We start from the raw sequence: 23,802 nt of genomic DNA on the forward strand, positions 1-23,802 counted from the left end.
AGAACATCTTAGAAAGCTTTAGATGTCAAAGCTAATTTATCAACTCTGATTGCTTTTGCCCAAAAATGTGATGGTATGGTTGTACAAATAAACGTTAATTATCAAGAGTCATCTTTAGACTACCTTTTCTTTAATGATGGAAACTATCCATTTTTACTCTCTACTGCCAATTTCATGATTTATCATTTTAAAACACAATCCAATGTATAAAATTCAAAATTCTGACTTTAATTTATACAAAAATACCACAGGTACAGTACTATACTTCAGCTGTTTAGTAAGACAGGCAGCACACTATTTATATAAGGAAATATCCATTCATTTTTCATATTAAATAACCCACCACTACTACTATTCACTCAAATAGTTCTGCAGCTAGGGGCAAATTCTGCCCCTGCCCCTAAAGTCCTCAAAGAAGCAGAACCAGTGAAGTACCACTCTGCAAGACAGTACAGAATTCCAGGTCATGTGCACCTCTGCCAATCTAAGGTGGGTATAGGGCTGAGTAGTGGCAGAGACCAACTTGGCATCAACTCACTGAGGTAGCGACAAAAGTAGTGCTCCCATATAGCAATGAAGTAGTTCTACTCTTGCTCTGTACCATGGAAAGGCAGGATTCTTCTCCTCTTGACTCTTCAGGGAGTTGATCACACAGCTAATAACTTGTGATGAGTGTTGCTGCCCATAATTTAGGCATCAAGACAAACACCTTAATGAACTGAACAGCTTAAGTAAGCACACTGTGCCCTACAGTGTCATATGAAGACTGGTGGGATTGAGGACAATAATTTCCTTCTCAGACAACTTCAAAGTTGCTAAATAAAGACCCCAGTTGCCTTTGTAGCTGTTGCTTTTCTTCTTCCCTTTGCCCTCCCTTTCCCGTCTCCTAAGACACCATCTGTACTCAAATGTATGGTCCTCCAGGAATCACACTCCTGGGTGAGCTCCTTAATGCTGCAGCAGAAACACTGAGGTCAGGTCCTTTGTGGATGTTCAGGAAGGGTCATGTTTTGCCTTAGGGCTTCTTGGAAAGCACCAAGATATTTGAAGTATAAGAAAAGAAAAACAATGAATATAAATGGAGTGATTGTACAATGACCCATGTGCCTTAGCAAGCTCCTGTTTCATCAATAAAATTATTAGCTAACATATTTTACTCATGTTTATCTTATGAGATAGCTATCACTAAAGTGTAGTTTAATACTCAGTGTCAATAGTTGGGGGAACTACATGAATGTAACACCAAAAAGATGTAGATGTCAACCTAAATAAAGTACCAGGTATAACTATATATTATAAAAAATATTTTTTTACTATTCATGTTCATCTCCTTGCCCTCTCAAATATAACTTCTAAAGTATGGATGGTTATCAGAATTCCTCTCAGTTACACCCTGATTCATGGAATGCTGTCAGAACTGTAGTCACATCACACTCAACTCACTATGGTGGCAGCCAAAAGAAAACATAAAAAATAGCATGAACTACAAAATATGCTCTATTCCAACCATAAATTCTGAGGTTAGATTCAGTAATGACTGGATGGAATGCTGTAGCCCACAAGGAGGCCAGATTAGACGATGTAAAATTTAATTCCCAACTTTGAAATCTATGGTAGCGCTACAGAGAAGATAAGGAAGAAAAGAAAAGAGGAAGAGGAAAAGAAGGGAGAGGGGATAGAATTAAAGAGGAAAAAAGGGAGAAAGTTGAGATCTAGTCTTGGTAGTCTGCCTAAAAAAAAGATGTAAAAAAATGTAATAAAAAAGGTATGGCAGTACCCTGAGAAGCTGCCAATTAGTGTGAGTAGCTACTATAAATTAGGTTTTGAGTAGAGTTAGTAAACCATAGAATCATGGAATCCATGAGTGGGAAGAGACCTAGACAGATCATCTAGTCCGACCCCCTGCCATGGGCAGGAAGGAGCACTGGGAGTGGCAGGAGTCATAAGACCCCAGCCAGGTGCCTATCTAGTCTCCTCTTGAAGATTTCCAGGGAAGGTGAGAGCACCACCTCTCTGGGGAGCCTATTCCAGGCTCTGGCCACCCTTACAGTGAAGTAGTTCTTCCTAATATCTAACCTAAACCTGTCCTCCCTCAGCCTGTGGCCACTGTTCCTGGTGACTCCAAGCGGGGCCTGGTGAACAGACTTTCCCCGAGTCCCTGCTGCTGGCCCCTGATAAGGTTGTAGGCAGGCACAAGATCCCCCCTCAGTCTCCTCTTGCAGAAACTGAAGAGATTCAGGTCCCTCAGCCTCTCCTCATAGGGCTCGCCACGAGGCCCTCAGCCATACAAGTGGCCTCCTCTGGACCCTCTCCAGGTTCTCCACGTCCTTCTTGAAGTGCGGCGCCCAGAATTGGACACAGTACTCCAGCTGCAGCCTGTCCCGCGCCGCATAGAGGGGGAGAAAGACCTCTCTGGACCTGTTAGTGATGCCCCTGTTGATGTATGACAGGGTGCGGTTGGCTCTGTCTATTGCTTTGTTGCATTGGCTACTCATATTCATCCTGGAGTCAATCCTGACTCCAAGATCCCTCTCTGTCTCTGTGCTGCTGAGAGGGTCAGCCCCTAATGACTTTGGATGGAAGAGTATTCCCTCAGAAAATGTTGCTTCATTGGAATCAAAACCTTCCACAAGAACATGATGATCCCTTCAAAAGTTTCTGTAGAAGCCAAGCAGGTACAAAGGTTGAATGGTCAGATACCTTCCTGCTGACTTGCCAGCCATCCAGATAACTGGTAAGTAGGCTACCAGGCTTCCTGAACTATCTGGTTCTAGTCCTCCCAAAATCACTGGCTTCCTACCTAATCAGCTGCTAGGCTGCTTAGAGCTCATGGCTGCGTCCATACAACCACAGGGATGCATTTGCAGCACCACAAATAGTAGTGGCACAAATTTGTGCAGCTACTTTGCTGCAGTGCACATGCCTGCCTATGTGCTTTGCAGCAGGACACATTATCCCACCGGTCCATGTGCCGCACAGGGGGCTGGCTGGGGCACAGGGTGCCTCAGTATGGGGCTAGCCTGCAGGGAGCCCCCATGTGGAGGTACCCTGTGCCCCAGCCAGCAAAGGAATGGCATGTGGAAATGGAGGAGCAGGCTGCCCTAGGCTGGCTGCTTCCCTGTCTTGAGGAACACTGTGCCCCAGTCAGCTGTTCCACGGCTGGCTGGGGTGCAGTGTGCCTCAGTATGGGGGGTTCCACATACCTCAGGAGAGGGGTTCTTCAGTGGAGACCCCACACTGAGGCACATGGAGACAGGGGAGCAGGCAACCCAGGACAGCCTGCTCCCTTGTCTTGAGGCTCACTGCGCCCCAGCCAGCCAGGGAGCAGTGAACTAGGAAACAGTGTGCCTCAGTGTGGAAGCTCAGCAACATGCATGGATGGGGGAGCAGGCAGCCCAGGGCCGCCTGCTCCTCCATTTCTGCATTTGTCCCTGCACATGCCACTTCGGTGTGCTTTGCATTGCTTTTTCAGGGTTTTTTTGCTAGTGGGAAATCCTGGTCGCAAATTTTGCCCCAGCCCTACAAATCTGCAGCGCTATGCACAGTTTAACATGGAATATATGTGGTTTGTGCCACTACAGAGATTTGTGGCACCACAAACTGCATGTCTGCATGTCCAGATCTGACCCATGGATCCAGGAACTCCCAAAACTCCAACCATTGGCAACACATAGGTGGTCCACACTGGCATTTCCACCAGCAGCAGTGATTGGCTGCTGCCCCCTCCCCCCCCCAAGTTGGCAATTGGCTGCTGGGGGACCCCTATTGGTGATTGGCCTCTAGTGCCCCTCCAGTATTAGGAGGCACCAGTTGCCCATGGCTCCAACAATTCCTAGGCTCCTCTAGGTTCCCAGGTGTGTAGAGAGGTTCATTAGGCTGGGAGGTATCATAAGTGGCGGGGCAAAATATTATTTGGGGGACTGAGCTTCGCTTGCCCCGCCCTCCTGCAGGGCTGTTCTGGGGCCAGTGCATGCTGGTGCTCTATGCGGCAGTGGAGGAGTGGCTGCATGCCAAGCAGTGCCAAGTGCTGCAGGATGGTGGCACTGTGGTGCTGCTGCTGTCATTGGTTGCCGCAGAAAGTTTTTTGGTGGCTAAGCCCCGTTATTCTTGACCTTCCTCTGCCTATGCTGGGTTCCCAGATTCCCAGAGCTGTCCATCCACTCCAGCTATGTACCTGGCGGGAACTGGGCTTCCCTTCTGAAGGTCTACTGGGGAATGGACCTTGTACCTGATGATGTCATGATGTAAATGTTATGAAAAATTCCCTTTGTGTGGCTTAATGGCATCATACATTACACATATATGAGTTTCAGGGGTTTAAAATCAGCTTGCTTAATTGCAAACTAAATGTAGCTTAGTTTGCAATGCTGGAACTTGGAACACTGCAATCATTAGTCAGCTCACACTCCAGCTGTGGGAAAGGTAGATAGGTTCCTCAAAAAAAAAAAAAAGGATTGGGCCCATTACCACTTCTGCCTTCAGTAGGCTCCTGTAGTCAGCAGAATGCCTGGGGCCAACCGAGAATGGGCTGGCTTGCCTGTGGGGCAGCGTGGGGAGGTGGCAGGAAGGCGGCTGGACGTGTTGGTGGCTACAGAAGGTGGAAGTACACAGAGTACAGGGATGCCTGGGCGGGCTGCTAGCTTCCCAGAGCCTTCCCTTTTCCAGCACTACATGCACCATCCCTGTTGCCTTCTCTGGCTGCCAGCACACCCACCTGCCCTTCTGCCACATCTCTGCACTGGCTCAGAGGCAAGCTAGTCCATTCCTGGGTGGTCTCAGGGATCCTGCCAACCACAGAATCCTGCTAAAGGCAGAAGGGGTGAGGAACCCAATCTTTTTTTACTGCAGAGCCTGTTTGCCTCTCCCACAGCCAGGAGGTGAGCTGATGGATTAATGGCACAGATGAATCTCCCTGGCTCTGGGAGAGATGGGCAGGCTCCATCAAAAAAAAAAAGGGATCGTGCGCCTTGCTGCTTCTACCTTCAGCATGTGCCTGTGACAGCCAGGACAATAACATGTATACAGTGATGGAAAAATAAAACCCCGTTTCAATTAAAAACTCACCATTTCAATTTATGGGGGATAGAATGCAACCCTAGGACTAAAATCCTGTCATGGATATAAGCACCCTCCTAGACTTCTTTGCTTCCCACACTTTCAGTTTCCTCAGGCAGCTCAGTTCCCCAGACTCCCCACTTTGGGGTCTCTGAGGCTTTTTCATATATTTCATGGACATTAGGGCTGGAAGGGATCTTTCATGATCACTGGATCCAGCCCCCTGCCCAAGGGGCAGGAAGTCAGCTGAGGTCAAATGATCCCAGCAAGACAGGTATCTGAGTGTTTGTTGAAAGTATCCAGAGTAGAGGGTGAGGGGGTGCTAGAGCAGCCCTTCCTTTCCTTGGACAGTGCTGAGCTGAGGGAGGGGTGTGGCCAGACCCTGGCAGGATGCTCTGATTAGGGAGGGATCCCCCCTTCTCACCAGCCCAGTGGGGAATTGATAACACAGTGTTTATCGCCCCATTAAGAAAACAACAGAGGGACATTACCAGCTACCTGTTGATTCTGCCTTTGTCCCATCTGCCCTAGCATGGACCATAGCCAGCATGTGGTCTGCTAGTTAGTGCTGAGAGGTGTCTATGTACGGCAGAGGAGATGGGGCAATTCCTGCTTAGCAGGGAGTGGGGAGGGGAGGGAGGGAGCAGGGGGAAGCCAGGCAGATGCCTACAGTCTCTGCCAAGCTCCAGCCAGGGAGCAGAGGGGAGGAGCATTTGTGATGCATAGAGATTGCCCAGGCACTCCCTGGAAGCGCCAGCAGTGAAACCAGAAGTGCCGGTGGAACTGCACTTCTGGTTTCACCACTGGTGGTTCTGCGCTTGGTCATTGCGGATCCCCCCAGTCAGTGATCAGCCAGACTTGGGAGGCACCAATCACCCATGGGGAGGTGCCAGGTCTGCGCTGCCTAGAGAGCATGCCAGGATGCTGGGGGAGTCTGGTTTAACTTAAACCAGCAAGGGGTCTGGGACAGACATTGTATGAACTGGTTTGAGCCAAATCAGTTAAGTTTGATACTACATTCAACCAGGTTTATCTCAAACCAGTTTCGTTCATTTTCAAATGGGTTTATATGCACTGAACATCTGTTCCGTTATAGGCTTAAACCAGTTTTTGTGTAATGTCTGTCCCTAGGCTGGCTGCACAGCCTCCCCTCATGACAAGCAGCCATGAAACCAAACAGCCAGCTCCATGAATTCCTAGGTCCCTCAGCTTTCTAAGCCGCAGACAACAAGCCAAAAATTCTTTCTTGGTTCTCCCCTGATGGATTCGAAGAATATAAGTGCCACAAAAAGTCTGAAACTTTTATTTTTTTGTCTTTGTTTGGGACAATTATTTAAATATTTTGAATTTTTTTCAGGAGTTAATTCTAACCAGCTCTAGCGATCAGTTTTGACTTAACAGCATGTACAATTGTCTATGAGGAAAGAAAGAAGCAGTCCTACCACAAGCAGGAGAGCTAACTAGAGAAGAAGGAATGTAGATGAAAGCTGCAGTTATTTCTTGTCTTTGACACTGTGCACTTGAAGAAAAGTTGTAATGTATTAAATAAACTGGGAATCTGACAGAAAAGTGTTGTTTCTATAACATAACTTTCAGACATTTTCAAGTGAAAGCCAGTATAGAATAGGAGCCTTGCCCTTTCGTGTCTTTGCAGAGAACCCATCATATTGTGGACACTCTTTGGAAGAGTAATAAATAAACAATAAACTAATAGCTCCTTTATGATATTGGTCTTTCACCAAGAAACTATTTTTTTGGTGAAATTTGTATATCCATTTGGTATTAGGCAAATCCAGTTTTTAGTGGCAATGGTATTAAATTAAACAAAATAAGATCAGTTTTCTTGAAGTTATTTAAAGTGTAAAGACGTAGGCTAGGGACAGACATTCAAAAAGCCAAAGCATGAGTTGAATCAACTTTGCAAGTTAGTTTAACCTGCCTAGGTTGAACTGGTTTGTAACAGTACAGACATGGGGGCACATGCCTGCAGTTGCTCAGGCCAGGGGCCGGGTGCTTTCCTTCCTTTGGCTGCAGGAAAGCTGTGCTGGGGGGGGCGGAAAGAGGGGAATGGGGAATGGCCATTCCGGGCTGAACCGGCTAGAGAGGAGTTCAATTCCCACCTACCAGTCCCACTAAGGGAGACCTGAGCCAGGTTTGCCAGGTGCTCCCTCCTCACTGCTGCAGCAGCAGGCCAGCAAGGCTGACAGGGCAGGGACAGGGGTTAGTCTTCCCTGTACCCCCACTGGCCCAGGGGACCCCAGCCAGGTCTGCCTGCCCTGATTGCTGCCATGGCTGACTGGCAGAATAAGCCCCCTCTTCAGTTCAGGGCTTACAGCTGGAGCTCCACATGTGGGGCAGAAGCCACTGGGCTGAAGACCTCCCCTTCCCCCCACTACCTCCTGGAGCAGCTCAGCAGTGGCAGGAATGGGAGGGGGGAGTAACCCCTTTGGCAAGAGGAAGCTGGCTTGACCCAGCAGGGCTTTTTCTCCCCTCACTTCCAGCTGCGGCTCCTGCAGGGGTGTTTCCTTCACCCCAGCCCCAACTCTGAGTGGCGCTGTACAGTGTAGCAGGAGCTGCAGCTGGAGGTGAGGGGAGAAAAAGCCCTGCTGGGCCAAACCAGCTTCCCTTTGCCTTTAGTGGTTACTCTCCCTCCCAATCCTGCTGCTCCTGAGCCACTCTGGGAGGCGGTGGGGTGTGGAGAGGAAGCTTCAGCTCAGTGGCTTCTGCCCCATGCATGGAGCTCTGGCTGCAGCCCCTGGACTGAAGGTTTCCATTCATGCGCCATCTGCCTTCCAAGGCATCCAGGAGCTAGAGCTCCACATGTGGGGCAGAAACTTCCCACTCAAGAGTGCCACAGCTGTGGCAGTGGCAGCTGTAGGTAAGGTGGGCAGAACAGTCCCCTGCCCCCTTGTGCAGCTGCAGTTCTGGGGACTGTACAGGGCAGGGGGCATAGCAATGATGGCTGCTGGGCTCGGGGCCTGCCAGCACCTCTGAGCTGGCCAGGGAAGACCATTCCCCAGCCAGCCCTCATCTGGCGTGGCCAGACGATGGCCAGCAGGACCCTTTGGGAGGGGCAGAGATGGGGGTTATCTCCCCTCTCTCTGGCATCCAGCAGAGGGGACAGGAGGGGAGTTATTCCCCCACTCAGTGGTGGTGGTCAGGATGGGCAGCCCTGGATGCAGTCCCCTGGGGCAGTGGGGGTAGAAGAGAGAATAATCCCCCTCCCTGCCCCCTGTGCCTTGCTGGTCCACCGTTGCAGCAGTGATGGAGGGATGCCCAGCAGACCCAGCTCAGGTCCCTGCTGATGAGACAGGGAGGGAGATATTAAAACCCTCTCTGGCCAGATCCCTGTCCCTGCCCATTCCTGCCTGTCCCTGCTCTGGCTAGGAAGCAGAGGGGAGGGGCCAGCCTTGCTGGGCTGGAGCAGAAAGCCCAGCCCAGAGAGCATGCCAGGATGCTGGGGGACTCTAGTTTAAGTTAAACAAGGAAGGGGTCTGGGATAGACATTGTTGCATAAACCGGTTTAAGCCAAATCTGTTAATTCTGATACGTTCAACCAGGTTTTGGCCATTTTGAAAATGGTTTATGTGCACTGAATGTCTGTTCTGTTACAGGTTTAAACCAGTTTCTGATCACGTAAACTGGTTTATGTGTAATGCCTGTCCCTAGCCGTAGGGTTCACAGGATATTGAAAAGGTACAAGAGGCAAGGATTTTTTGTGATATCTTTTACTTGAGCCAACTGTACAGTTGGGAAAACTGTTGGACCAGCTTTCAGCTCCTGGGGCTCCTAATATTTACTTCTCCTTCTCTCTCAGATCTGAGAAAGAACACTTGATACCTAAAATCTTATCCAAGAGCTTTCCCAACTATACAGCTGGTCCAATGAAAGATACCACAAGAAAATCTTACGTCTCAGACATTCTCTGGACCACAACATATAACATCTGCATTAGGAAGTTATAACGTTAGAGAAAATAAATAGAAAAATGGACAGAGAATAAAAAGATCATTTACTTAAAATTGCCACTATTTCTGTTTACAAATGAAAAGAAGCACTTGGAAAAAAAATCGTAGGAAACTTTAACTGTAGATGCTCAGAGAAGAAATTTCAACACCATGGGTTTAGGCAAAACATGATTCAGAAGCAAGAAATTATGAAGGGCTATCAACTTTATGTATATAGAAAAGTTTGGAAATTACTGCTGTTGATATTCTAACATTTTTATTACTGAAAAGTGGAAACTCATCATCTTCTGTCACTTAAAACAGTAACTAGCAATAATTTTATTGTTTTCTAGATTTCAGAAGGTCTATAAGCTCAACAAACTTTCTTTTACTTTTAATATACAAAGGTTCATTAAGGATTTACACATATGGTTCCAGTAAAATTATTCTGTGACAGGTGCAACCTATTTTTCCTGCATAAAACCTGGGACATCATATGCTGCAGAGAAGAATATAGCATATTCTCTACTCTTTCCTAGACTTGCGGCTGCAGCAGAAATTATATATATACCATGTTACTTGTGTACGTGCTGGACTACTCAATCTACATAAATACATAACTGATTGCCCCTCTCTCCCATCCCGTTTCATACTCTGGCCTTCTCTGCCAGTTTATGTGGGAACAAGAATCACTTTCACACAGACAGAAGATACCTTTACATATGTGCTGCCTTTGCAGCTCCCACATGAAACCTCACTGCAGAGCTTACCCAGATGCAATTCAAACTATGAAACTATGAAACTTGAAAAAAATCACACTTCTGTATGGTAGTTTTGAACTACCTTGTTATAAGTAGCCTTTACAAGATTAAAGATATCTTTCCCTGTTTTTTTTCAGCTTTCTTTATCTTGATTTGACAGAATTGTAAGTATTGTTGATTTTAGAGTTTTGTTGATGTTAAGTCCTTTAAGAAGGTGTTTACTAGCTTGAGCAGAGCTAGAAATAAAACTGAAAGTGAGTAACTGGCAAGTACCAAGTATATGTGCACAGAAAATGGAGACAGGTAAGGATGTGTGAGCTTGTCTTACTCACAAATCTGCCCCCAAAATCTCCTAAACATAAAGAAGGGAACAAAATCATCAGTGACTTGGACAAGGGGGTAAAAAGCACCCTGTTCAAATTTGCTGATGACACTAAGATGTGGGGGGACGTGGGCACACTGGAAGGATGCAACAGGCTGCAATCAGACGTAGACAGGTTACAAGGGTGGGCGGACGAGAATAGGATGGGTTTCAACACAGGCAAGTGCAAGGTGATGCACCTCGGGAGGAACAACCGGCACCATACCTACAGGTTAGGGAACTCCCCTCTTGTCAGCACAGAGGCGGAAAAGGATCTGGGGGTCATCACTGATGCCAAGATGAACATGGGCCAGCAGTGTGGGGATGCAGTCAGGAAGGCCAACCGCACCTTGGCATGCATCCACAGATGCATCTCAAGCAGGTCCAAAGAGGTGATCCTCCCCCTCTATGCGGCACTGGTCAGGCAGCAGCTGGAGTACTGCGTCCAGTTCTGGGCGCCACACTTCAAGAGCAATGTGGACAGCATGGAGAGGGTCCAGAGGAGGGCCACTCGTATGATCAGGGGACAGCAGGGCAGGCCCTATGAGGAGAGGCTACAGGACCTGAACCTGTTCAGCCTGCAAAAGAGAAGGCTGAGGGGGGATCTTGTGGCCTGTTACAAACTAGTCAGGGGGGATCAGCAGGCACTGGGGGAGTCACTGTTCCCCCGAGCACTGCCAGGAGTGACCAGGAATAACGGTCACAAGCTGGCAGAGGGTAGGTGTAGGTTAGATATCAGGAGGCGCTACTTCACAGTCAGGGCGGCTAGGATCTGGAACCAACTTCCAAGAGAAGTGGTGCAGGCTCCTACCCTGGCGGTGTTTAAGAGGAGGTTAGATGAACATCTTGCTGGGGTCGTTTGACCCCAGTATTCTTTCCTGCCATGGCAGGGGGTCGGACTAGTTGATCGGCTCAGGTCCCTTCCGACCCTAGAAACTATGAAACTATGAAAAAAAAACCCTATAACTTTTTCTTCTCATCTCAAGTCACACTAGTTAAAGTTTGCCAGGGTATCTCTTTAAATGTAATTGATTAAAAAAAATCAAATTGATGGTGTTCCTTTAATTATCACGAAGGACTCTGATCTCTTTCACCAGAGTGAATTTAATAATAGAATAAAATATTTTCAGCATTTCTCTGCATATTCCTGTTTGGATTGCTCTATACTGGGAGAAGAGCATCAATATTTTAGAAGTAACATCATTACCAAAATGTTGATGTTCCAATTTCAACAGAACAGAATGGACTTTTCTTAGCAATTTTTCATGATTATTTGTGTTTCTTGGACAGTAACCTTATACTTTCAAAGAATCATAGAAAATTAGGGTTGGAAGAGACCTCAGGAGGTCATCTAGTTCAACCTCCTGCTCAAAGCAGGACCATCCCTAACTAGTTTATTACAGCCAGCGCTTTGTCAAGCTGGGCCTTAAAAACTGCCAAGGATGGAGATTCCACCACCTCTCTAGGTAACTTGTTCCAGTGCTTCACCACCCTCCTAGTGAAAAAGTATTTTCTAATATCCAAGCTAAACGTCCAGTGCTGAAACTTGAGACCACTGCTCCTTGTTCTGTCATCCGTCGCCACTGAAAACAGTTCAGCTTCATCCTCTTTGGAATCCCCCTTCAGGTAGTTAAAGGCATCTATATTTTCAATCTTCTCTTCTCCAAACTAAATAAACACAGTTCACTCAGCCTCTCCTCGGATGTCATGTGCCCCAGCCCTCTAACCATTTTGGCTGCCCTCTGCTGAACTCTCTCCAACTTGTCCACATCCTTTCTATAGTGGGGGGACAGGGGGGAGGGGGACAAAACTGGATACAGTACTCCAGATGTGGCCTCACCTTGCAGAATAAAGTGGAATAATTAATTCCCTCAGTCTGCTGGCAACGCTTCAAATAATGCAGCCCACTATACTGTTAGCCTTCTTGGCTAGGGACAGACATTACATATAAACTGGTTTAAGTGATCAGAAACTGGTTTAAACCTGTAACAGAACAGATGTTCAGTGCACATAAACCAATTTGAAAATGGCTGAAAACATTTTGAGATGAATCTGGTTGAATGTAGTATCAGATTTAACTGACTTGGGTCACACCAGTTTATGCAATGTCTGTCCCAGACCCCTGTGACAGCTTGGCTCAGGGGTTTTGAAAAGTTCAAAAATGATTGGTGGGGGGTATTTCCTTTTCCCCACCCATCAGGCACTGGAAAAGGAGAAAGCTTGCCCCATCTCAACCACGGGCAAGGTAGAGAAACCAGACCTGAGAGTAGACTCACCGCTCATATTGCCTGATTTGTCCTGCCAGCCACCTGGGGAGGATAAAAGGGGCAACACACCTGGCCCCGGGACAGAATAGGACAATGAGAGATGAAAAAGGGGAGTCCCAAAGAGCTGGTGAAAGCTAGTCAGAGGGACGGAGCGGCATGCAGGCAGTGGGTCAGGCATCCGACCCCTGGCAGGGAGGCCAGGAGCTCAGCGTGCAGGGGTTCTATCACTTCAAACTTTTTGAACCTGCGCCTCCAATTTTGTGAAATCCTGCATCTGAAGCTTTGTTGTTGATTTACCTCTGCTAGATGTATATGTGTACATAACTTTACTGAATCCCCTCTTGCTCTCCTGCACCCATTGCCACCCCACATGTGTGTCATATCCTAACCCAGTTCTTTTCCTATTAAAACCATACGTGGTTAAATTGCAACTGGTCTCAGCTCTACTCTATAGGGGATAGGAGGGGAGTGGCTACCCCTCCCCACAGTGCACTGGCACTCGCTAAATCCCTTCAACTGGAGAGGGAGTACCTTATCTGAGTACCACCTGAGTTACACCCCTTCCTGGTTTAACTTAAACCAGGGTCCCCCAGGACCCTGGCGTGATCTCTCTGTTCCAGTCCAGCAGGGCTGGTCCCTCCCCTCTGTTCCCCAGCTGGAGCAGGGACAGGCACGAACAGGCAGGGGTGGGGGTCTGCCCAGGAGGGGCTTTAATTCCCCCCTCCCTGTCCCACTGGCAGGGACCCAAGCCAGGTCTAAGTTTAAGTTAAGATTCCCCCAGCATTCAGGCATGCTGTCTGGGCTGGGTGGGGCTCTGTTACACAGCAGGGCTGGCCCCTCCCCTCTGCTCCCTGGCTGGAGCTCCAGCAGTGACTTGCAGGCACAGCAGGGTCTGCTGGCTTCCCCACACCCCCATTCCCCACCCCTCACCACTCACGGCATAAGCAGGGATTCCTTCCTCCTCTCTCCCCCAGCATGGACCATAGCCACCATGTGTTATGCTAGCTAATGCTGAGAGGTGTCTATGTAAGGGAGATAGGACAGTATCCACTTAGGGCTTTTTGTAGCTAATCAACAGGTCAGCTGGTAATGTTCCTACATGCCCTCCTTTGGAAAAAGCTGTTTAAGAAGAGCTTGAACTAATGAGTGAGGCTTTGTTTTCTGATGGGGTGCTAAATGCTGATAACAGAGCTGATAAATGCACTGTTGTCAAGAGCATCCTGCTGAGACCTGGCCACGCCCTCCTCAGCTCAGCACTATGGCACAAATAGAGGGCCGCTCTAGCACTCCCCAGCTTCTAACCTGAGCCACTGCAGGCATGTGCCTGCATTCTTTCAGTCCAGAGGGGATGTCTGCACAGTTACAAACTGATTTAGCCTAGCCAGGTTAGACCAACCTGCAAAAATTGAATTAATTCAGGCTCAGGCTTTTTGAATGTCTGTCCCTAGCCCTTGGCAACAAAGGCACACTCCTGACTCATGCCCATCTGATTGTCCACTGTAACCGCCAGGTCCTTTTCTGCAGAGCTGCTGCTTACCCAGTCAGTCCCCAGGCTGTAGCAGTGCATGGGATTCTTCCATCCTAAGTGCAGGACTGTGCACTAGTCCTTGTGGAAACTTTGACATGTTGAACCTTCATCATTACCAATATGCTTACAAATAGTGGTTTTTACTTTTTGAAAACGAAACATATATATTTCGAATAGGTCTTTTGAATAAAGAAATATATATATATTAAGAAATATATTTTATAAAGAAATATATATATGTATTTCTCTACTTCTGATAAATATGTGTGCATGTGTGTATATATACATATAACTATATGTAAATCCACACGCGCTCGCACACATACACATTACACGTCAGCATTACAGATTAACTTAATGCTCACTTTTAAAATAGCAGGTGATCTGCAAATGTTCTCACACGGTTCTGCCAGCTGAATCAGGTCAATGACTCTTACAACAGCTTTGCTCTCTATCTGGTCCTTAAGTCTGTCTGGAATCATTCAGGACTAGTAGTTTAGTGATATGCAAGGACTAGTAGTTTAGTGATATGGAAATGTAGTGATTAACACCATGTGATTAAACTATTTTAGCTTTCAGATATGAGAGGCCTAATCAATGCTACCTATTTTCTCTATTTAAAATGTCTCAAGTTTTTCACAAAATAACATTCACTGAAAACATTATATTGGTATTAAGACTCAGGTTAAGTACAGACATTTGGGGGCATTAGGAGGACATTAAAACAGTTCAAAACAGCTGCCCAATATCAGTTAAATCAGGATGGGGGCGTTAATTGGGGAGGTGGGGAGACAAGCAGGCTGTGAGGTTTGGGGCTCTGTCAAGGGATGAGAGGACAGATGCAACCTGCAGGTGGGGTAAAAGGGCAGGTGTGACCTGTGGGTAGGTTGCGGGGGACAGGCACGACCCATGAGGGGTGAGGTGGGGGAAGGACCAATTCATGGGTGGAGTGAGGGGAAGATACAACCCATGGGAGAGATCAGGGGGCTGGAAGATAAGTGCCATCTGCAGAGTGTTACTGGCATCCAGGAGGCTCTGGTGCAATCAGGGGTGCTTGCAGGGTCTGTGGGAGAGGCTTGAGGGAACCAGGGATATGTTTAGCCAATTTGATACCTTGTCTATTCTCCTCTCCCTGCTTGACCAGTGCATCCCAGCTCCACAGAGCCCCTGGCAGCCCGCTACCTGTGTTCCTGCCACTCCACTCTGGGCTCTGCCGGTGCTCACCCCAGTGCACTGGCATGGGCCCTGTTCTCCCAATCAGCTGTTGCTGCACTCAGTGTGCCCATTCCTCCCACCTGCTGGAGCCATTTTGCTGCGCCCCTCCCCACCACCAGCTGTCTGGCCAGCCAAACCAGTACCATGTGGTTCCCAGCTGCAGTGTCAGGACCACAGGAGCCAGTCTGGCCGACTCTGAGGACTGGGGTGGTTGCCCATAGTCCTCTCCTGCCTCCCTCCCCACCTCCTTCTTATCTATATTTCCCTCGGCGCAGGGAGGCAGGAACTAGGCAGAGGCTTCTGGCTGGGGCTTGGGGTAGAGGGGGCGGGATGGTGAGGAGGGGCAGGCAGGGCCAGGCCAGACTTGCTGTTGTGGCTGCTTAGTTCTGCCACCAGCTTCCCCATGGTCCTACTGCCCCTGTCTCCTGTCAGCTTTGACAGGCAGCCAGGGCAGATAAATATTAATTTTCTAAATTTTTTAGGGGCCCCGTGGGCTGGATAGAATGGCCTGGCAGGCTGTATCCAGCCCATGGGCCATATTTTGCCTGCCCCTACTTTAGAGTAAACCCACCCCAGAGGATCTGCATGTGTAGACATGCCCAATAATTATTTCATGGCCCCTAAGAAAAACATCTAAGAAGGAATTCCAGGGATGCTCTGGCAGTCTAGCTCAAGGTACCAGATGGTCTAATAAGTCTTGGCTATCTAAAACAGAAAGATGTACAAGTGGCAACTGTTCAAGACAAAGACATATGCCTCAGTTTCTCAAAAGAAAATAAATATTTAAGGCCTATTATTAATTAATATAAAACTGCTGAGGAAAACGTGTTCATTAAAAAAGTGAGGGGTGCAACTCAAAATAATTTGGCTACTTTTTAAAAAAGGTATGTGTTCTACAGAAATCAGGGTGGAAAAATATTAGATCATGTAACAAGATTAAGGGAAAACTTTCACTCAGTTGTTTCATGCTGCATACATACAAAAATTAAAAACCAGAAAATTCACAGAAATTGTTGCTCTTCTAAAATGCTGATTTTCTTAAAGGAAATTTTGGCTTTGGTGAGAGATGAGGGAATTAGTACCTGTCAGAGAATTTTATCCCTTCATAAGGTAAGATTCTGAAACACTAGGCAAAGGATTTATATCAGCAATAACGTAGAAAGGAGAAACAAAGCTTGCATTAATAGAGGCAGTAATTAGAAATGGAAGAAATTATTAAAGCATTCTTACAAACATCAGCGACACAAGATTGCTGGATATTTTAGAGAACTTGTAATAAAAACATAAATTTTCACATTCACTTTATGGTAGGTTGTTCATTCTAATCTACCCTCGATCAGGAACAGAAAATATTTTCCATTTTATCTCTGCTTGGCAGCCAACATAAAATGAATTAATAATCTTGTACTTCATGCACAGCTGACTACCGCACAAGAACCACCATTCCCAACTGGCATTTTTGTTGGCAATCTGTGCAAAGTCTAAGGATTTCATTGGCATCAAATCTGAAATATGCTCTCAACTCAAACGGTGATCCCTTGAGAACATGTTGAGGTACATATGGTAGAGTGCCACTATCTGTTCTGTTCACAGTCTGCTAATAGAAGGCTTCTGTTTCCAGTATTGTCAGACTGGCACCATTCAGGGTGCTTTTGGGAAACAGTGTGCTGAGTTCTGGTTACATTATTAAAACACAACATTTAACAAATGGAGAAAGTGCAGTAGAGAGCAACCAGAACGCTAGAATAAACATGAAATGAATACTTATAGTTGTGCTTTAAAAATAAATAAATAAATAAAATTATTTGCAGGGATGAAAAGAATACTGCAAAGAAGAAAATTATTAACAAGTTATAAACTATTATTGAAAATCATACAAAATTTTTAAAAATGTGATTACTTATGATATATGATTTATTGCATTATATTAAATAAGTTCTCACCTTAGCATTTTCAATGCAAGGACAAATAGCCCAGGCTGCACTTGCTTGAACATCTGGATGAGGATTTTTCAACAAGGACCATAACAAACGGACTCCATCTAAACGGTCAATTATCCTATTACAAAAACAAACATAAAAATCAAAATTAATTACAAAATAGACCATGCAATTTTATATTGTATAACTGTTTGGAAGGCCATGTCAAGAAATACTGGTACAAACTCATTTAATATACAGTGTTGTTTTACTTAAGTGCTACTGACTTAGTGTTTTCAACATTTTAAGTAAATATCACTCACTATCACTAGATGGTTATACACAAATTGTTTAGAATGAAATCTGTTTCTAACTAAAGCTTATGAGTGCAGGTTACTGTCTTCTCAGCACTTCGACTTGAAATGTTTTACTTAAGAAACATAAAGCAAATGGCATTACATCCAGGATTCATGTAAACTTAAAAACAAGCCATGTGACTTTTTAATGAGCTTCATGCAAAGCGAAACCCAAATTCAAACATACTGGTTTCTTTCATATAGTAACAAATACTTTCAAAAACAAATATTTATGCCAAAAACTATGTACTTAACTTTTATTCAGTCTATGTTTAATGTATTTACCTTACTGTATGACATATTTTAAACTCCTATGTTTCCAATCTAGCATTAGGAATTAAAATGGTCACACCACAGTGCATCCTTTGTTGGGCATGAATAACGTGTAACTTGTTTTCCATGTGTTCCCCACCAACAAGACTAACATTGAATACTGTGTTATAATTACTTAAACATACTGTAATCAAAGTATCTTCATGACTAGCTGAAAAATGAATTATCATCAGAGTCATCTCTACACCATCTGTCTTATGTTTATATATCAATCAGCCTACGGGATCATAATTTCACATTAGGGTCCACTGAGTACTTTAAATGGAGAGGAAGGCCAAACAAAACTTAATATCCTTTACAAACATGGCTTTGTTCAGAAAGATATGTTAAACTCAAAGCAGATGAGATGAAGATAAAGAAAATCAGGCAACTTTGATTTCTAACCTCAAAAGTAAGAGTTTAATTATATGCAGTTAGTCCACATCTTTAATTGTGAATACAATATTACAGAAATAAAATAAAGTACAGGCTTACTCTTGTAAAATCAAATAACAACATATAATTTGTGTTTATTACATAAAATGTGCCAGGATATTTTTTTTAACTAAGTATGAAATCCGTTCTGTATATAATCATATGATTATCTGAAGCAGAAAAAATGACTTAGGACATAAACTCTGCCTAAAGAAATGAAGGGCCTTACAAGAAATTGATGCAACCTAGTCATATAATTTGTTTTCAAAATCCCAACTTTTCCATAGAACAGAGGACAACCAAACACATTAAATGAGTTGTTGTTTATGAGATCTACTGGGTATAAGGTAGTCTGAAGTGCACACTCATTGTCAAATATATCAGCTGCCAAAAGTTATCAGTCAACAGAGAAAAAAAGAAAGAAAGAAGTCAGAGTTCACATCAGGAGCAGCACAATAAGCCATAACAGAACAATAATACACCATGCAGCTATATATATGCATCTAAATTACTGGTCCAGATAGTAACAAAGACTGTAAAGGCAGTTTGTAAAATCTAAAAAAAAAATCTTTTTAATATTCCAATATTATTTTCCTGTAATTTCCAAAAAGACCATGAGAAAATACCCTGTTACTAGAATGAATAAAGGGCCTGTGAATCTTTCTGTCTCTCATCTTAATCACCCAGAACAGTTGTTATTGAGCAACGCCTCCCCCGAGCGGCTAAATATGAAGGATCTAATCCTTACTACCCATACAATCATGAGACAGGGTATGCACTGAGCTCATTTCCTGCACTGCAGAGAACAATCTTGAGGCTGATTCAGCTTTTTGGATGACACCCCCCTGGGAAGCACTGCCTCAACACAAACCCAAACAAGGGTTCCTAAACATTTATAAAGGAAGCAAAAAAAAAAAAAAAATCTTAATTTAATTGAGTACATTGGGGTACACAGCTATTAAGTGATTTGCCCAATCCACTGTGGTGGAGCACATGCATCTCAGCACAAGCGTTAAAAAGAGATACCAGCTGAGGAGGCCAAGGGCTAAGTCCAATTTCATCTTTATGCATCTAAGTGGCACTTACATAGCTGGGTAATAGCAATTACTTACATACAGTTCGTAATATATGTAGCTACAATTACCCTGAGCTTCTTTTTCGACTGTGCTCAGAAATCTGGGCAACCACCTAAGCAAACTAGATTTGCCTGGGCATGCGCATAACACTGGGTAAATTTCAAAACTTTTGTTAAAGAAAAACTACAGTTTTAAATGTTCAACACTGAAGAAGGGGGCCAGGGTGTCCTTCCTCCTTTTAGCTCATTTCCCTAGTGCAGTGGTTCTCAACATTATTAGTTTCAATCAAGGCACTCCAACCAGCACCCTGGTTGAAAATCACTATCCTAATGGCTCGAACACTTGCCCAAAGAGCAGGTGATACAGGTTCTAGGCTCCACTCACCCAGATGATACTTGAATGTGTGTTTCCTAGCAAAGTACTGTAATCACTGCTCTGGGCACACCCTCACCTACTCACTAGCTAAAATGCAGCAGTAACTACGACTACATACCATCACAGGTTTTACTTGTGGCAGGTATGCATACAGGGCACTTGCATGGAAATGGGTATGCATATACGACAGTCCTGTTCTGTTGCAAGTGGAAATACAATCCAAACTGTGCATACAAGTGCGGTTACATAATGCTACTTAAATGCAAGAATATGAAATAGAATTTAGCAGGAAGCAGCTTTGACTTGCTAGAGATGTGAGCCATGTCAAGCTTGGAGAATGACTTTACAAGAGGGGTGCCAGCACTTCAGCAGGGAGCATCCTTGAGAGGAGACAAACTTTTGGTTCTCAGCTCCCTGATGGACTCCCCATTTAAGGCAGAGCCTGCTCTTATGCCATAAACTTTTTGAGTTCCCTATGAAAAAAGCAGACCAGAGTACTAACTATTGCTTTAAGGCATAGTCTGGTGATTGTTTTCCTTTTCACACTTATTCACTCCTCTTACCTATTTTCTCAGAACCGTGGAAGGGGTAAAACTGCTGAGGAATTCTGCTGGAGGGCTGAGCTTCCACTATATCTGTTGAGCATTACTGTTCTGACATGGACAACGTAAATTGAAGTACCGGCACATCTAAAAGAGAGGCTATAGAGAGTCAAGGCTTGTAACAATCACTAACAAAGTTTTTAGAAAAGCCAAGACCAGGTCTTCTGAATGTCAGTCTGATGGTTTAACTACAAAATCATCCCTCCTTGAAGCACCTGCTACTTCTCAATGCCAGCATGGCTTTTCTGGAATCAGGATTTCATGCCTGTAAGTAAAGTTGAGGCCCTGTTTCCAGTGAGAAAGGGTTTTTTTTCCATCTTCTGCTGTCTCCATCTCTCTCATTTATACATTTCTCTTCTTTTATACTATATACCAATTTTATTTATGGTATCTCACTTCCTCACCTACTCTTCCTTGCCCACCAGACGTTGCACTGCAATCTCCAACTTGTATATTATTTTCCTTTCTTAGCCTCTCAGGCTCCAGTCACCTTGACTTGCTCTCTTCTATCAACAGTTTTTCTCCTTGTATTTAGTGCCTTTCAGCTATAGAGGCATTCCACAGATAGGTGGAATGCTGCAAGTATATCTGCATACTCTGAGAGAAGTTTGGCATACCACATACCATTTTAAAATAATGCATGACTTGTATAACATTAAAAAAATGGAACAAATTATATTTGTTGTATTTCCTGATCGAGGACATGTTTGCTATATTGTCTGTCTTTACTCTTCTGTGTACAAATGGCTTATTTTTGTGCGGCTGCTTTAACAAATATAAGGCCAACTCCTGTTCGCAAATAAAACTTCCACTGAAGTCACTGTTAAAATTGTGTAACTGAGGATAGAGTCCACCCCACAGTTACCAAAAGGATCTGCCATGGAATAACCAAAACAAGAACCAGATGGAACAAAGCCTGAGAACTGTTGAGTCATGGCAACAGAAATGCTTAGCACACATGGGCGAATTTAGGATTTTGAAATGGGGGGTGCAGATGGGGTGGTGCATCATCAACACATTTTTCCCCAGTTTAAAAGAACCTAGAAGCTTTACTAATTTGCTACAGGCTTAGGGCTATATTATACAGTTTAAGATCTAAGTAAAAGTAAATACAACTTTATGGAATGTACATTAATTTGCTAATTATATATTATATATATAAAAAATAAGGCAAAAAAGTAACCAAAGGATGTTCTGTCATTAGTCCTGCAGGCATTGGAATTAAATGTACAACTCGTTTTCAGAGCCATAAAATAAAATCTACCCTTTGTGAGTGTCTTGGCAATGCATCCAATGTTTTACTCAAAGTTTTTCCACACCTGAGGTAATGTTTCCACACCTGAGGTAATGTTTTTAGCTGAAGTCAAAAACAGTGTGCAGGGCTGTGAAACAGGAGCTACGCTACTGGGAGCATCTAACAGAAAGCAGAATTGCAGAAGAAAGAATAGCTTGGGTAGCGAAACATTAAGGCCATTACCAAGGAGGCAGGGTCATTAACACCTGTGGAATGGAGAGTTTAGAAATAACATGATTCTAATATAATAAATGGGTTAGTTTGTCTGCCTGTGTGTCTGTCTGTCTGTAACGCTTTTGGTCAACTGAGCATGTGCCACTGAGAGGGGCAGGTGGTGATTGGCTGCGGGGGCCCAAGTTTGAGCCACTGCTGGGGAAGTTTGTGGTGGTGGCGAACACACCCCCGGCCACCTGAGCATGGCAGCTTCACCATGCCTCCCTGCCTGAGGGTGAAGAGGAGAGAGTTACAGTGGTGGCGCCTCCCTCCCCACCCTTCCCTGCAGCCCTCCAGAACAGCTAGCAGTGAGGGGGACGCAGTGAGCAGGGAGGGAGGGGAGCAGGGCAGGGGGAGACAAAGGGGGGGTCATTGTGGCAGCTGTTGTTGGGGCTGGGCAGTGGGAAAGGAAGGAGAGAAGGAGGGGAGCGAGAAGGAGTCCCTGACAACAGCTGGCAGAGAGGGGGAGGCAGCAGGGAGGGAGGTTGTGTGGGTCCAGGTGGACACAGGCGGGTCATGGTGGCAGCTGTTGTCAGGGCCAGGCAACAGGGAAGGAAGGGAGGGAAGCGGGGGAGGGAGGTCATGGTGGTGGCGCTCTCCTGCCACCCTGCCCCAACAATAGCCAGCAGGGAGGAGGAGGCTGCAGGCAGCAGGCAGGGTGGGAGTGGAGAGGGTAGGAGAGGTGCGGCTATGGCTACCTGAGCCCACCTGTGGAGGGATGTCCCGAGACGCCGAGTAAAGGGGGCGTTACAAGCAGTGTGGAGCCCCCAGTGTGAGGGGGGGCAGTGCGTGGAGCCCTATGAAGGGAGAGGGGGCTCAGCCAGTGAGAGAGAGAGCTGAGTCCTGACCCCAGTAAGTCCTCCAATGCGGGAGGCAGAGTTTGGGTCAAATATAACACCAGTGGTAGTACCAAGAACTGCTGCCCGGGGGGGGAGTGAGAGTCCCCTGTGAGATCCTAAGGCCCCAGTCGTAGTGTAAGGTTAACTCCAGCTCCCCATGTCCGTGGAGGAGGACCCAGAGAGGGGGGCCCTGGGATAAGATTATGGGTCATACATCAGGGCCTGCCAGAGCTTCCCCTGACTGGCCCATGAGGGAGCCAGGACCAGGAGGGTCAGAAGGGCAAGTTGGCCCACCAAGAGTGACGCCCAAGAGCCGGGGGCCTGGGGTCCCAACTGGCCTGGTGGTAGGCTGGGGCTAGTGTGAGCCGAAGGTCCCAGTGAGGGGACCACACCTGAAGGGGAACCAGTGGCAGGGAGATATTTATGATGGTGGCAGAGTCCACCTGAAGGGAGGAACTCAGGTGGGGGTCCTACAGCAGGATTCTGGGGGACTGGCACATATGAGAACATCATGATGTCATCTATGAGGCTTGGGCTGCAGTGTAGGGGAGGAATGGAGCTTCAAATAGCGCCCCCTAGCAGCAGGGCAGAAAATGGGCAGCCTCCCACCTAATTACATCTATTAATTAATCAATTAAGACCAAGGCGTGGCAGGTAAGAAAGTGGGTGGTTGACCCAAGAACAGGTGGGTGGGCCACATAGTTGGATTGGCCCCAAGCAGGCCCCCTGTTACAGGTGGGTGGTTTGCCCAAAGGCAAGTGGGGAACCTAGCACTGTCTCCAGGCAGGGAGTCCCACTTCGCCACAGTAAACACTGCCAGAAATATGTCATTTTTGACAGGTAATTAGCTAGTAGATTATAAAGAGCCATGAAATCAAGCGACTCCTTCACTGCTGCCTGAATAGAAATGATGCTGCTACTGCCAGGCATTTGGTTTTAAACTTTTGCTGGACCAGAAATCAAACAAAGGGATGTGACTGGATTACTGCACACCTCCGGATCTGTCCCAGGGGACACGTTTAAGGCTCTGATCCACAGTAAGATTAAAATTCATGAAAACAAATTGAGATTGGAGAAGAGATGAATGGATGAAACAAAATATGCTTTCCCTATGCTCATCAGTCCTAAGTTCTCTCCCAAGCTTACACTGGATCTATCAAGGAAAAAAAAGTACTAATAGAGTCAACAATGCCCTCATATTTTCACAGTGGGAAATTTCTAGTTAGTCATAATACATATGATACATT

The 23,802-nt window shown here is 45.7% G+C and overlaps 1 protein-coding gene across 2 annotated transcripts in view; it reads right to left on the bottom strand.

The window, feature by feature from the left end:
- The window catches only part of ODAD2 (outer dynein arm docking complex subunit 2), a 192,396-nt gene that overhangs the window by 56,990 nt on the left and 111,604 nt on the right, over positions 1-23,802 (bottom strand). For both annotated transcript variants that reach the window (XM_090047421.1, XM_090047422.1), the window contains one exon: positions 17,078-17,192. In XM_090047421.1, coding sequence (XP_089903547.1) covers positions 17,078-17,192 — 115 coding nt within the window. The remainder of the gene's footprint in view (positions 1-17,077; positions 17,193-23,802) is intronic.

This window comes from Crocodylus siamensis, chromosome 5 (genome assembly GCF_052110815.1).
Source record: "Crocodylus siamensis isolate JL-2025a chromosome 5, ASM5211081v1, whole genome shotgun sequence".
NCBI classification, from domain to species: domain Eukaryota; kingdom Metazoa; phylum Chordata; order Crocodylia; family Crocodylidae; genus Crocodylus; species Crocodylus siamensis.